Source organism: Sus scrofa, chromosome 2 (assembly GCF_000003025.6).
Source record: "Sus scrofa isolate TJ Tabasco breed Duroc chromosome 2, Sscrofa11.1, whole genome shotgun sequence".
Lineage (NCBI taxonomy): Eukaryota > Metazoa > Chordata > Mammalia > Artiodactyla > Suidae > Sus > Sus scrofa.
In genome coordinates this window covers 149,671,048-149,686,200 of record NC_010444.4, presented here as the reverse complement: position 1 = coordinate 149,686,200, position 15,153 = coordinate 149,671,048, and the positions used below count along the sequence as shown (strand labels likewise).

Sequence of the window (15,153 nt, the reverse complement as noted above, 5' to 3'; positions counted from 1 at the left end):
TCTCTGTACCTGAGGTCCATCTGTTGTGGTCGGGCTACTAACTTTGAGATCTTTAGGGGCAAGGCCAGTGCATCATTTGAGAAATCTCCAATCCCTAGTATAGGCCTTTTGAAAGTGTCAGAGAAATAAAAGTCCCAGAAGTGCAATTTCTGAGACCTACAACTAGAACAGCTTTACAAAAATTGGTAAATACTTGTCTCATCAGAGGGTATCATGAAGGGATGGAGGAAATCGGACTCCTGCGTCGCGGGGGGGACCTTGTGTCTAATGGGAGAGACACATACGTTTAGTCGCTCAAAGGCTCCATGAGGATTCTGCAATCATACTGTGGAAAAGACTGATGGAGTTTCTTAAGGAGGAAGTGAAAACAGACCCGAAAACAGTAAAGCCTCGGGCAAAATGCAGTTTATCACCTAAACCAACCTAAATGATTTAGGAAAATCCGGCCTGCGGTCTCCCTACTTACAAGGCAGGCTCCCGGCCCCAAAGCAACAAGCAGCTTTTGATGGGAGCGTCAGCAGTCGCCGGTTTCGGGGTAGCTGCCCTTTCCATCACAGGCTAAGTTCACTCACCGCTGGGCATGTACTCCCACCATCGCCCTGCGCAGAGATCCACAACCCTCACGACTCGCAGATACAGGGTCACCGCTTCCTTTAGCTTTCGGGAAAGGCATTCCATACACATGATATCCTGCAGAGGGAGGTACCTTTGTAAGAGAAAGAAACTCACATTTATCAAATGAGTAAATACTTCATCTCACAGACAAGTTATCTTTCCTTCCTCCACTCTCCTACCCCTCAAATGAAATAAGAAATTAAGAACAGTCACAGGATTTTAGGATTAACATGCATATGTGGCTTTTCACTAAAAAAGAAAAAAAAAAGTCAGTAAACACAGAAGCATCCAAATAAAGGACTGAGCTCCCGCCTTAAAGCACTGACTAAATCCTGCCTTTCTAAAGTTTTTAAGAACAAAGAAAATCTCAAAAAGGAAGACGAAGGAGAAAGAGAAACCAGTGCACGTGGGATGCACGCTGGTGCCGAGGGGACGTGTGCAAGTCGGAGCGGCCTCCGCCTCCCTTCATCATCCCTCCACTCAATTATCTTCAGGTTCCAGCCGAGCCTGTCTTGTACCCTGGATCCTGCACTCGCACAGTAGGCATCATCATTGCTCCACTTTACTAGTGGCGAGACTGGCTCAGAAAAGCCAACATCGAGGAGAGAGCGAGGAAGAGCAGGGATGCTGACAGCTGGGCCTGGAAATTCCTGCTGCTGCCCAGTGGGTTAGGAACCGGACACAGCGTCTGTGAGGATGCGAGGTTGGTCTCCGGCCTCACCGCGTGGGCCAAGGATCCGGCGTTGTCGCAAGGTGCAAGGTAGCGCAGATTTGACTCGGATCCAGTGTTGCTGTGGCTGTGGTGTAGGCTGGCAGCTGCAGCTCCAATTTGACCGGTAGCCTAGGAACTTCCATATGCTGCAGGAGCAGGCGTAAAAAAACCGAAAGCAAAAAACAGGTGGGTTGGGCTATTTCCTAAAAATCAAGCTAATCCTAAATCAAAGTCCAAGGAGGCCTGCTAAATATTTTTCTTCTCTATTTTTTTCTACCTCTGGCCCCTCTGTATTTTCCTTTAAAACTCTTTAAATAAAGAGAATAAAATAATCTACCAAAAAAGCATTACTGCCAACTTAATTTACAGTTTCCATAAATTAGGTACAAGTAGGATACTTTTCAGAAAATATGACTATACATTTTACAAACAACGAAAAATATTGAATGTTTTCTAAATCAAGTTTTTCCACGAAAACTTTCCCCCGAATCACTGATATTTGTCCAAAGTATTTGCCTGAGTTAATATTATACTCCCTTAGGAGTTCCCACCATGGCTCAGCAGTTAACCAACCCGGCTAGCATCCATGAGGACTCGGGTTCGATCCCTGGCCTCGCTCAGTGGGTTAAGGATCCGGCGTTGCCATGAGCTGTGGTGTAGGTCACAGAGGTGGCTCGGATCCTGTGTTGCTGAGGCTCTGGTGTAGGCTGGCAGCTATGACTCCAATTGGACCCCTGGTCTGGGAACCTCCATATGCTGCAGATGCAGCCCCCCCCCAAAAAAAAATTATACTCCCTCAAAATACAAACATCAGTAATTTTATGAAGATTATCTTATATTTTCCCTCAGAAAAAGACCGTATTTTTACTACATAGATAGATATTCAAAAAGGTGGAGTTCAAAAGGCAGATCAAGTATGTTTTAGAAAAATGTTTTAACATGGCAAGTTCTGCAACGATTAGGTTTTTTTTAAGGGGCCATAATTTTTCTTGTTTCAGGAGAATATGCTAAATAGTCACTACAGGGCTACAAAATAAACATCCCGTTCCAAATTCAAGTATTCACAGTTCTCCTGACATTCCGCCAATTTGCTGCACGTGTTTTTCATTATAACCAGGGTACCATCCTTCTTCTCGATTCCATCCCTTTTATTTGAATATTCCATTTGGACAGCAAAATACAATCTTCTCTCCGTTTAAACACGGTCAAATCTGTTCCTAACACGTCCTACCAAGAGTCAACAAACATCTAACACACAGCTCTAGAAACAATTTTATACATGCTTTCCTTTCGAATTCTAGTGTCTTCATTGTCCAATTCATTGATCCAGCTTTTCTTCATGGATGTGAAATACTGTTTATTATAAACTAGATTCCCCACTTGTTTTTAAATCCACATATGCAGCCTACGTGGGGCGTTTGTTCTGTTTTACCCAACTGTCTGACTGCATTTTCCAGTACCAATTCTTTAATTATTATATATTTCAGAATATATTTGAACATCTGGTAGGGTGAGACTCCTTTTCTGAAAAATGTGGCTAGAGACTTTTTCCTGCCAAATGAACTTTAGTGCCATCTTCTTATGTTAAAAGAAAAAAAAAAGTCTGTTATTTTAATTGGGTCTTTAATTCCCAGAGAAAACGGAACAAAAACAACGCTGTGTCACAGAATAACAAACTGCAGAAGATAAAGATGAACAGAAATGTATATTAGAAAAGAAAAATAAACTGCCCGTGGTTCTCTAGAGCGACTCTGCTATGACTGTTTTAAAACTTCCTCATGGCAAATGTGCAATACCTCTTTCGAAATTCAAAATGTTTTTAGGAACTTCCCCTACGGAAATTTCCCCGAGGTAAATACTCTAAAAGAAAAGGAAGATTCAGATGCTTAGCGACGTTAGCTGGACTGTGTAAGAGAAAAACAGAAGCAATCGGGATGAAGGAACACCAGCAAGAGGGAAGCATCCCGTCCTGGCGGGTGGACTGGAGGCAGGAACGAAGAGGAGAGCTCTGGGGACCAGGCAGCAGCTCGAGGACAGGCAGAGCCCTCGCCCCACCACCCCCTGCTCCCGGGCGCCTCCGCCAGCGGCCTGAGGCGCTGCAGAAGCACAGTCGCACCCAACCCGCAGCCCAACACCTGCACCCCTAGCGCTGGTCCACGGCTGGGGGCCTCAGGGTTCAAACTCGGGTTTCTCCTTCCACTGACAAAGCAGGTCTGGATGATTTATTTGCGTGGATCAGGAAAGAAGCGAGCAGGGGAGACTGGAACGAGGCTTTGTTGTTGTTGTTGTTCTGGTTTCCGTAATCGTTGTTGTAACAACAGAGTTTCGGTAAGAATAGGATTCTCCGTGTTTTGAACATAACGCATCCCGCAGCGGCCCTAAGGTGCGCACTGCACAGAGTCCTGATGATTTCACAAAACCTCTCAGGTACGCGTGTGTGCACGGAGCCGCGGGTTTCTCACTGCGGGGGGCAATCACCACGTCACAAACACCGCCTCGGGCCGCGCCTCTCCGGGAGCACGGCTTCCAAGACGCCTGGAATGTTCCCAGAGGCCAGATGCCACAAAGGGGACGTCCTCTGTCCCCGGCGTGGGCGCTGCCGGTGCCAGTACCGTAGGCGCCAGCCACACCCAGTGGGGGCAGAGGGGGGACGGGCTCCTGATTGAAATGCCGCACGCAGCTAGTGGCTGTGACAGTGGGCAGCGCGGCTCCAGGACCTGCTCCCACGTCCACAGTCCCGGGAGATGAAATCAACCCAACCAGGCCTCACCTGAAGATATGGCAGAGCACCTCGTGCGAGAGCTGGTTCATGTAGTCCTTTGTTTGATCTGGCGTCGCCTCCTCGGGGAGCTCGGCGTTCACGGGACACGGTTTAACGCTTTTCTTCCGAGGACCCATCGCTGAGGCGCCTCCAGGATTAAAGAGCAAATCGCCCTCTTGGTCTTTTGAGTCCAAGGCACCTGAAAGCAAGCAGTGACGGGACTAGACCAAAACACACCACCCCGGATGCAGCAACTGTCTCCATGAGAGGCATGGAAAAGAATGTTCACTTTAGCACACACACACACACACACACAGCAGTGCTATTACCTTGGTACGGAGGACATTCAAATTAATAATAAAAGTATCACACAAAAGGCACAGGACAACTTTTTCTGAAGAACAGGAGCGATAAAAACTCATTATTTAGAATACGTGGACATCCAAGGAATAAGAAGTCCTGGATTCCATTTGTAACTCTGCTGCTTCCGAGCTAACCCATCCAGTTTCTCCCCAGCATCAAATTGCTCACGCGAGCCAAGAGCATTAAACGAGAGGACGAGAACCCTTTCCAGCACCAGGAGGAGGCCGAGCCTAACACACGGAGGCGAGAAGATAGAAGACTTTCGGATTCTAGTCCTGGTCTGCCGCAAACTACCTCCATGAACTTGAATCATCTTTTAAACACTTCATTCTCCCACCTCTGAAGTGATGGGTAAAATGCCACCAGTGGGTCACATAACCTTCTCCACAAAAACCAAAAGCAAAAACCCACTCAATTTTATGCGCAACTTCAGAGGAAAAATAAACCCCCCCTCTCCCTCTCCCATACACATTAAGGAGGAGAGGTTAATTCACTTCTATCCGATGTGTGCTGTTCTTAAAAACAAGCTGCAGTGAGGGGGGAGGAAGGAGAAATGGGGGAGTCAGGAGAGACCAAGTCAGATGAGCAACCTTCTGCCCAGAGGTTTTTTGTTTTATTTTGTAGATCCTGTTCGGAGGACACCATGTGAAAGCAGTGTCACTTAAATAGCATTATAATCACCTCTGGTACAATTCTGAAAAATTATGTGGATTCAAAGTGTAAAAACTCTAGAGTTCAGAGCTTACACTTAGTCAGACTACAGGGACGCACAGCATTGCTGTCCCAAATCAGCTCATCTCCAGATTAAACAGTGTTTGCTCCCTTTTATGCACCAACTTTTAAAAATTACAATCTGTTACTACCAAAACTCTCTGAATTGGACCACATGCTTCTGCCTTCTCACAGCATCGACTCAATCAACGCATAACCTTTTCCTGATGACCCGAGGCTGTCAACATGAACAGACACTACGCCCGGCAGTAGCTTCTCAGGGGCTGCTGCACTGCACGGAGTTCCGGGGGTTCCTCTGCTCCAGCAGTAAATGGGAGCAAACTCCAAGGCCATCCGCTCGTAGATTACGTGCATGCATGCGTGCGTGTGTGCGTGTGTGTGTGTGTGTGTGTGCGCGTGCGCGCGCGCTGGCCTCTTCCCTTACTGAGCAGTTACGGCTACTACTTCTGGGCTTCTGGGCGGTGTCAGCAAGCTTGCTTCTGCTGCACTCGGAGCACACACCCCCCCTCTGAGGCGCTGCTTCTCATCAGCTATGGCCCAAGAAGCCAAAGAAGTTTTTAAAACTGTCTGGGGATTAATATCAACAGGCAGCTGGTACTACGGACCTCAGGAACTCTGCCAAGAGAAGGGACACGAGCTGCCGTCCACTGCATCTCTCTCGTCTACGCTGGCTTCTCAGATGCCTGTTTCCCGGCCCCATCACATTTGGGCGCATAGATTTCTGGAGAAATAGTTTGTACTCAAAACTCCCCACAAAAAAAGTATAAACACGCTCATTTGCTCCTGATTGTATCACCCCCACCTTTGCTGCCCCCCCCCCCCCCCCACCAAATGAGTCTTCGATTCCATGTTCCCATCGTTCCTGAAACGGCACTGAGCTCCTCTGGCCCAGCCATCCGGCCCCACGGCCTCTGTTCAAGCTCCCCTAGCTGAACATCTGCAGAGCGGGTCACTGCTCGCCGCGCCTTCCTCCAAACCCTCCCGTTGCGTGGCTCCCAGAGGGATGCCCTCTTGGACCTTGCCGTTCCTCCATGGCCACAGCCCAGCTTCCTCTGCCAGTTCACCCCATAGCCCTCCTCTCCCTGGGCAGCTGTACCCATCCTCAAGGCTTCAGCTACGACCCGCAGACTCAGAACGGAACTCAGGACATCTGCTTCTGGGCTCCTGTCTCTCCTAAGCTGACCTCTACTTCCTCTGCCCATCAGAAGCTGCTTCTCAACACCCCAAGGGCCTTCGGAATATCATGGGAACTCTCTCCACCACCGCAAAATGCCCCCGTCCTAACACACACACCCTCACCTGCTTCTGTGTTCCCGACTGTGTGGTTTGGCAGAGTCTCAAATGAGAAATGTTGAAATCAGGGAGTTCAGAGGTAATGAACCCGACTCACATCTATGACGATGTGGGTTCGATCCCTGGCCTCGCTCAGTAGGTCAAGCATCCAGTGTTGCCGTGAGCTGTGGTGTAGGCTGTAGACGCAGTTTGGATCCCGTGTTGCTGTGGCGGAGGCTGGAGGCTCTAGCCCTGATTTGACCCCTAGCCTGGGAATCTCCATGTGTTGCAGGTGCAGCTTGAAAAAGAAACAGAAAAAAAAAAAAAAAAAGAAAGAAAGAAATGTTGAAATCAACATGAGTATATCATGTTCGTTCACTTTTCAGTCCATTGACTGGTGCTGGCTGTCAGATCTCCGCCAGCCCCCTGGCTGCTGCAACGGCTTCCAAAATGATGCACACCGCTGCATCCCGAGGGCTTGGAACCCAGCCTACACAGGAAGCTCACAAAAAATGCTTACCCTGCCACACACCACACTAAAGCTAGGGTTTATGTTTTCATTAAATTGTTATCTTTCTATCTATCTATCCTTGGCTACAGCATGCAGAAGTTCCTGGTCCAGGGATCGAACCCGTGCCACAGCAGTGACCCCAGCACACAATCTACACTTCAATGTTTAAACATGGACTGCAGCTTAAGTATCAATGAGTTCATATACGTTCCCTTGTTTAGAACTCCAAAAAATATTTACTGACAGATATGGCATTATACTGGATTATCGAGAAGTTCGGTCTCCAGCAGACCCAAAAGAGTCTATTTCACCTGGCACGCAGTAACACTAACCAGCATGGGGCCTAAGTGAGCAGGACTGTAACAAAAACTTGGGTGAAATTGTCTATTTCCCGTATCACATCTGAATTGAAAACTTGGTAATGCAGCTACTCATCTGGCAGCAGGTGGAGTAGCGACCCCCTGTTGTACGCGTCTGGTGGGGAAGGAACTCACGGAGACGAACTCTGGGGGGAGGGAAGATCGCCCCCCTCCACCCGGGGAGCCTAAGAGATCAGCACCCAGAGCTGGGGCGGGGGGCTCTCCATTCTCTCCAGTCCAAGCAGGTGCCCCCCGCAAAGCTTCCTCCGCCTCTGGAACAGACTCATTTATTTGTCCTCATCACCCCTCAAACTCCGTTACCAAAACGAAATACCCCAGACAACTCTTACAGGACAGTTGGCTTCGCTGTCATTCAAGAGAAATCCATGACTAGACCCTGCTGAGCGATTTCTCCCAAGCGCTGAGCACACAGGCCTGGTGTCCCCGTTTGGGAAGAAAACGTCACGAAAGACACACAGAGCCCCAAGTGACCACGGAGGCGCTCTCTCTCTCAACTGCTTGTCTTTTAGTGGGATGGGGGATAAAAGCAGGGGAGAACGGAAAACTGCCATGAGTAGTCTTCTGTCTGGGTCTCTTCCTCTCCTGACCTCCAAAAGATCACCATGTGCCACCTGAGAAACTCTGAACAAGGGAGGGAAAGGCCACAGCAGCAGCAGGTTAAGAGGAAGAGGGAAGGCCGGAGATTCCCGCCATCAGCAGGGCAGGTGCGGATGGCTCCCCGGAGTGGGCTCAGCAGCGGAGCCAGAGGGCCGCGGGAGGGCTGAGTTTAAATAACAGGTGAGCACAAACGCGCAGAGACTATGTTTTGCAGCAGGTGTTATTCAGGGTTACCAAGATCGGGAGGCGGAGGCTCTAAACTTCAAAGACATGTCATTCTGAATCCCAGAACGCTCACAGTTGAAGGGGCCGCAGAGATCAGTCACACAGTGCTTAATTTTTGTGGGTCACAAACTCATGGGAGACTAGGATGAAGCCGGACACCGCTCCAAGAGAAAACGAAACCCACCCAGACTCACATACAATTTCAGAGGTTTCGAAGCAACATGGAAGCTCACCCAGAGGTCCCTACCCACGCCTGGTGCCTCAATTTTCAGATGGAGAACAGAAGCAGAGAGTATAAGGCATGCATTACGTGTCACCGTTCAAGCTGGGAATCGCAGCTGTCACCAGGCCAGTGCTCTGCCCCCCGGCTGGCTGCCTGCATCCCAGAGCTACGGCCCAGCGCCTGGAGATGCGCTTCTGGATGCTCTGACGGCACTGCCGCTCACCTCCTCCTTCGTGAGGGGACCCTGGGGTCATCGAATTTAAACTCTCACACAGCGGCCTATGGCTGCCCTGGGTCTATCACACTCGCCCTGTGGCTGGCTGTTCCGCTGCCCTCAGCTGCAAGGAAGCATCACTTTTGCCCTGGCCCAAGGCCATTCTAAGAAGTAAGCCTGAAGGGTGTGAGCCTTCTTAAACCTTGGCAAACTCGACAAGGTAAGGACGGTCCCTTTCGAAACACTGGTTCTCTTAGGTGTGCCCCGTTCTTTCCAGCTGCCAATCCAGGTCTCCGCCTACCCCCAACTGACGACACTATCTCCCACCAATTCAGTTCGTCCTGGTTGCTCGCGCATTTACCCTGTCCTTCCATCCTTACCCCCCCCACCCAAGGCTGTCTCCACCTCTCCTAGAGGAGCACCAGCAGTCCCTCGTTTGCAAAAACCAAGTGATTTCTCCTTCACTTCTCTATTTTCATTGTAGAGGTTTTAATACTTACTCTTTGTAATTCTGACAACGGCAGGTACCTATACAAGTCCTATATAAATCCAGTCCTTTAGGCCCTAAATGCATGACTCCGGGGCTTCTTATACCTGATCCATCTTCTCAACATCCTCCTCAATCCCTTTTTCTACTAATGACTCCTTTCCTCAGATCACGCTGGACCCTCCAGCGTATGCATTTGTCTCTTACTAACACACTTTATAGGGTAGAGACTTAATTACCTTACAACTAACCAGAAAACAGGGACCTTTTCTTTTTAGAAGACTTTCACAATGGTGAGCCCATTTCCCATTCTGTATCAAACCAATAATAATTCACCAGGGAAACTCCTTTTTAAAAATTGCTATGATCTATTCATCAATCCATCCAGCAATCCCCTCTCTTGATTACTTTTTTACTGCCTACTAAGTGCTAGACAGTGACCAGTCTTTCTCCCCATAAAGCTTATAGTCTCAGCGTGGAGACAGATTCCACCACCGGTTTCTCACAACTCAGGCACTTCAATTACTATACTTAAATTACCTTTCGTTAACCTCATCACAAATATCTACCTCCCATGTAAAGCTTCCCAATGTCTGCATCCTGTCTGGTCAGGGGCTTCCCTGCCCTTCAGGTTTCTAACAACTTTTCTTTAGTTGATATGAGCAAGCTGAAGCCAATAGAAAAGTCGTATTTCAGGAGTTCCGGTCATGGCTCAGAGGTTAACAAACCTGATTAGCATCCATGAGGATGCGGGTTCCACCCCTGGCCTTGCTCAGTGGGTTAAGTATCTAGCGTTGTCATGAGCTGTGGTGTAGGTCACAGATGCGGCTTGGATCTGGTATTGCTGTGGTGAAGGCCGGTGGCTACAGCTCCGATTTCGACCCCTAGCCTGGGACGCTCCATATGCCAAGGGTGCGGCCCTAAAAAGACAAAAAGGCAAGAAAGAAAAAAAAGGAAAAGATTTCATGTCACTTAATTTCACACTATTCCTCACCATAGATCTTCTATGTCTACCACCTAAGACAGCTTCTCTCGCCTAAAGCAAAGCCACACCACAACCACCAAGCTGCTAAGATTAAGAAGCAAACAAATAAGAAAACAGATTTATAGTGCTGAAGGTGTCTAGGAATCACCCAGTCCAATCCTTCATTTTCCAGGTAAGGGAAGTGAGAACCGGTGAGGTAAGCCAGCTTGCCCAGTCACACAGCCAAAGTACCAGTCCTGAAACAGGGAACCATGTGTTTAGTTTAAATCCAATCTTATTTCCCCATGTCACTTTACCTCACTGAAATCTAGTCTTTCCATTTTCTCCTATGCTTTCTCCACACTTTATCTGAAACAAAAGCTACCTGTGTAACTGAAGCATAGAGTCATTTAAGCAAACACACACACACACACACACACACGTCTATATTCTTTACCCAACAAGGACGTAAGACTCACAGCATCACAAATTTTCAAGAGAAAGAGCCTTAGTGATCACCTAACCTGGTAACTGCCAAAAGTGAAATTTAAAATTATAAGCACAGAATTTTCCATCTATACGGCTACATAATACGTACACTCCACACCTCGCCTTCTCCCTCCTCTAGAAAAACATGGCTTTATTATTTTATTGGATTCATTATTAGTCGTTACTTTATTCTTCAGTTGTGCAGAGAATATGGGGAAGGGTATTAAGAACCAGAGACCTAATCTAACACTTTGCCAGATGAGAAATCTCCAGCCTAGAGGAAGGAAGGTGTTTGCCCAAAGTAAAGCAGAAATAGCCATTTCAAGTCAAAAAACCAAGGTCTCCCGTGTTTCACTCTGTATATTTTACACTGCTGGTGTAAGACTGTAAAACTGCACAGGAAAAAGAACCTGCCTACGTGCCCAGGTGCCCTTGGCCTGCTTGGTGTCTGGAAAGAAAAACAAACATGGTAGACACCGCCGGTAGGTCATCGCCTGGCAACACAGGATGCAGGGAAGCGATGCTTTTCAGGTCTAAGGAAAGATTCCTTGAAAGGGAGTTGATAATCTGATTTCAGAGCGAGGAAGAGCACAGAGGCATCCAACACCTTCATTTTACAGATCTAGAGCCGAGCCACAGAGAGGGTAACGGACCGGGACAAGGTCAGAGGCGGGGGACGGGGTAAGACTGGAGCTCGGCGCTCCAAATCCCTGGGCCGCCTCTCAAAGACGTATTCACTGCGTCCTGCTCAGAGGCGTCCCCTCGGCAAGCTGACTACAGGCCTCAATTCGCTGCCTTAAACACTGACCTCACATTGAAAGCCTGGAATTCGTGACGGCCGGAACGGGATGGGGTTGCCCAGACCACCCCCCCATTTTGTTGACTAACTCGCCACTTAGGGCTGTGTCCGCGGGGTCTCGAACCAGGTTCAGACAAGGTGGCACACCCCACCTTCAGGGCCTACAAGGCCAAGAATCACGGACCCAACCCTGGCTCTTGGGGAGCCCTAGGCCCGAAAGGAACCGGAGGCACAGCCCCGGCGGTCGGGGGCCCCGGAGCCGCATCCAGCCGTCTCCACACGCCGCACGCACCCGGGCTCCGCAGCCCGCCGCCGGCCCTCCCGACCGCCGCCTCACCTACGCCCGCCCTCGGTTTGTTGTAGTGGTGGAGAGGGAGGGAGAAACTCGACAGATTCTTCCCGCGGCCCCCACCGCGGCGCCGCTTCCGCTTCCGCTTCCGTCGTCCCTCGGGCACTTCCGGAGTGTTGGCATCCGGGGCTGGGCAAGCGCCCCGCGTCCACGTTGTGTGTGGAACTCAGAGGGGCAGGCTTGGTAGCCATGTTAAGCGTGGCGGTTGGAAAGAGGCGGCGGGGGGGGGGCGTGTCCTCTGATCACGTGACAACGTCCTCGCGTCGGGAGCGTCTTGAGTTTGAAGCGGGAGAGATAGTCCGGGTTCTGCGGTTTGCTCTTCTGAGTCTTAGGAAGACGCTTTGGGTCTTGGGTTTTCTCGTTTGCAAAATAGCTCGGTTGCGGTAGAGCTTCTTCCAGAATTTGTTCACGTAAAAACAGAAACTCTTATTTGGAGGAAGCGGGGGGCGGGGTAGGCAAACCTGTTAATGTTAAATCAGCCTTTTTGTACTTGAGGGGAATTGTCGCTGCACGTAACTAACGGTATTTTATAGTTTCCAAATGGTTTTCACATCAATGTCTCGTTAAAAACGCCTTACTACGCTGACATATGGGCGGGAGTCAACTTGACCTGCTTTTTCGTTATAAAAATTACCCTCGGAGAGGATGCGGACTGAAAGTTGAAATTGTCGACCCGAAAGTTGACAATTGCGTTTTATTCGCACACTTGCTGAGGACCTAAACCTGGGATGTAGCGGCTCAGATCTCTCCGAGGGACTGTTCTGAAGAGGTAAGGAAAGAGAGAGAGATAGGAGATTTTGCGATAAACAAAAAAACCTGGTAATGAACATTGAAAGCTTACTGCTGATTGAAGCAAAAACAGACATATCAAATTAATAAATTTAGCCCTTTTCTAACGATGGGAAGGTGTGAGAATCTGGGCTTTTTGAAACCATTTCTGTAACATGCACCTTAACTATATAGGGGCAGTATCCTGTTCTTCTCCATCCTAGGTCCCCGTAGGGTACACCTTTGGGGTGGCTGCAGGGACTGATGGCTTGATGGCCTCAACATCCCTTGTTAAATGAGATGGTTGGCAACATTCTGGGTCCACAGAGATAACTGCGCAGTGTCGCATCGCTAGACCGAAACCCAGATTTTCGCCCTCCAAATCCTGCATTCCGGGCCCTGCTTACAGTGGACCCTTGAACAAGTCTGGGGTTAGGGCCGGAAAGTTCGAGTAGAACTTCCCAGGAGGTCGTCTATATTGCAGTCCTCATCTGTGGGCTCAGCCAACCACAGAGTACTCACTGCGACCTTGAAACTTCAACGCTAAGCCTTGGGCTTTTACAGTGACAGATGGACATCACTGGGGTACCTACGTATCAAACCTCGGCGGAAATTAGTGGCTTAACACAATAAAAACTTTATCAGGCATCCGTGAGGTAACGTGGCTCAGCTGAGCCGTTCTAGCTTGGGGTGGGGGTTGGGGAGGGCGCTCATGCATTTAAAGTTGGGTCAGCGGAGACTTTTAACTTGAGGCTGAAATGGAAGTTGCATTGTTGGCAGTTGAGGCTGCAAGCCCCCTGGGGCTCAGCTGGAGCTGTCTGTCAGCGGTCAGGTCTGCTCCCTGCAGGTCACCCTCAGCTTTGAATTTCTCACAGCAGGGTGCTGGGTTCTGATAGGGAGCCCTCAGAAATAGAGCAGAAAGCTCCTGAGCTGCTCCAAGCAGTACAAGAGGAAACTGAAGGGCAGGACTTCGTAGGCTCTACCCTGAGGGTCCTCGAAGTTCCCTGTCACATTTTGTTGGCCAAGGAAGCCACTAAGGACAGATGGAGAAGAAGAATGGTAAGCGTCTCCCTCTCAGTGGAAGGAGGAGCTTGTGCCAACTCCAGTTTACCGTACTGCCTTATTTGTGTGTTGGTTTTTAGTTATTTTGGATGAATGTAGATTTTATTAGCACAAGCGTCCGAAAAGAAGCCCACCATGTTTTCTTTTTAATAGTGGTTAAAATATACATCACGTAAAATTTACTGTGTTGATGTGCGCAGTGGCATTAGACCACCACCCACCTCCAGAACTTTTCCATCTTCCTGAGTTGAAACTGTGTAGCCCCTAAGAAGGCACCCCCATTTTCCCCGCCGCGCCACCCCAACCCCCGGCAACGCCCATTCTGCTCTGTCTCTGTGCCCCCGGAAGTGGACTCATACAACACGTGTCCTTTTGCGTTCAGCGTTTTCCGCTGAGCATCGTGTCTTTGCGGTTCATTCACGCTGTGACAGGTGGCAGGCGTGTCTTCCTTTTGAAGGCTGAATGATACTGAATTATAGGGATCTCGTATTTTGTTCCCTCATCAGTGGGCATTTGGGTTGCATTCCACATGCCTATTGTGAATAGACGTTTGTGAATAATACTTTCGGGGACATAAGGGAGCAGGTACCTTCCAGATCCAGCTCGCCATTCTTCTGGATGTATGCCTAAAAGCGGGATGGCTGGGACATAGGTCATGTTGAATTTTGCTGCAGCAGTCGCACCATCGCACCGTCGTACGTGCTCGCCAACAGTGCGCGAGAGTTGCACTTTCGCCGCAGCCTTGCTCGCGTTGGTTTTTTGTGAAGTCATGTTTGGGATCCACTTTGAAGACTGCCTGGCACACAGCACATACTCCACGGAGGTCAGCTGTTAATATTTGATTGTTGGGAAGCCGCCTTTTCTTGCTGCTGCTCGGCTGTGTTAGAGGTTGCACGGGCTCTCGGCTCTGAAGTTGTGTGTGATGTTTCTGAAGTCGCTTTCAAAGCATCTTAGATTCTCCCAAGGTACATAACTGTGAATGGTATGTACAGGGGAACGAGTTTGAAAGCCAAGCACAGCGGGGTAGATGAAGCAGGGAAAAAAAAAAAAAAGACAAGACTGCTTGTAAACCTGAGCTCTTTAATAAACACAAGCTCTGAGGAAGCACAAAGGAAGACGACCCTTTGCTTTTCCGTTTCCGTTTGGACCACACTCAAGGTCAAGGTTATTTCTCAAGAAAGTGGAAAGATTAGAAATGAAGCTTCGGAAGCTCAAAAAGCTTTTTCTTTTTCTTTTTTAACAATTAACTGTGTTGTGTTTTCCCTGTCGCTACATCCAGTGCACGTTTTAGAGCCTGATCTCCAGAGGTGTGAGAGTAGGAAAAAAAAAAAAAAAGTTTGAAATGCCAAGAGCCACTTCCCATCAGCCAACATTCACTAAAAGACAGTATGGGGCCTGGAAGTCTGTTAGTCGGGGCTGCAGAGGTGACTCGGACACCGTCTCTGCTCCTCGGCAACCTGGGGCACCTCCGCTACAAAGGACACGTCAGTGAAATTTGGGAAATCCTGGCTCAGCGAGATGTCAGCCCGGATGACAGTGATTCCAGGCTCCAGGCAGCTACCCTTGAGATAGTAATTACAGCACCCTCTTCAGCTCCCTTTTCCTTGCCCCGTGAGTTTCTGGGTCACTG

The 15,153-nt window shown here is 49.0% G+C and overlaps 2 protein-coding genes across 3 annotated transcripts in view; one reads left to right on the top strand and one right to left on the bottom strand.

Moving 5' to 3' along the window:
- The window catches only part of FBXO38 (F-box protein 38), a 48,576-nt gene extending 36,675 nt beyond the window's left edge, over window positions 1–11,901 (bottom strand). Inside the window, exons 1-3 of one of the 2 annotated variants that reach the window (XM_005661794.3) lie at window positions 11,682–11,901; window positions 4,098–4,287; window positions 573–706 (exon numbers count right to left, since the gene is read on the bottom strand). In XM_005661794.3, coding sequence (XP_005661851.1) covers window positions 573–706; window positions 4,098–4,225 — 262 coding nt within the window. In that variant the 5' untranslated portion in view covers window positions 4,226–4,287; window positions 11,682–11,901. The remainder of the gene's footprint in view (window positions 1–572; window positions 707–4,097; window positions 4,288–11,681) is intronic. The other variant, XM_013995310.2, reaches the window with a different exon arrangement.
- The window catches only part of LOC396905 (acrosin inhibitor), a 118,422-nt gene continuing 115,206 nt past the window's right edge, over window positions 11,938–15,153 (top strand). The window contains exon 1 of the mRNA XM_021080532.1: window positions 11,938–12,462. The gene's annotated coding sequence lies outside the window, so the exon portion shown is untranslated. The remainder of the gene's footprint in view (window positions 12,463–15,153) is intronic.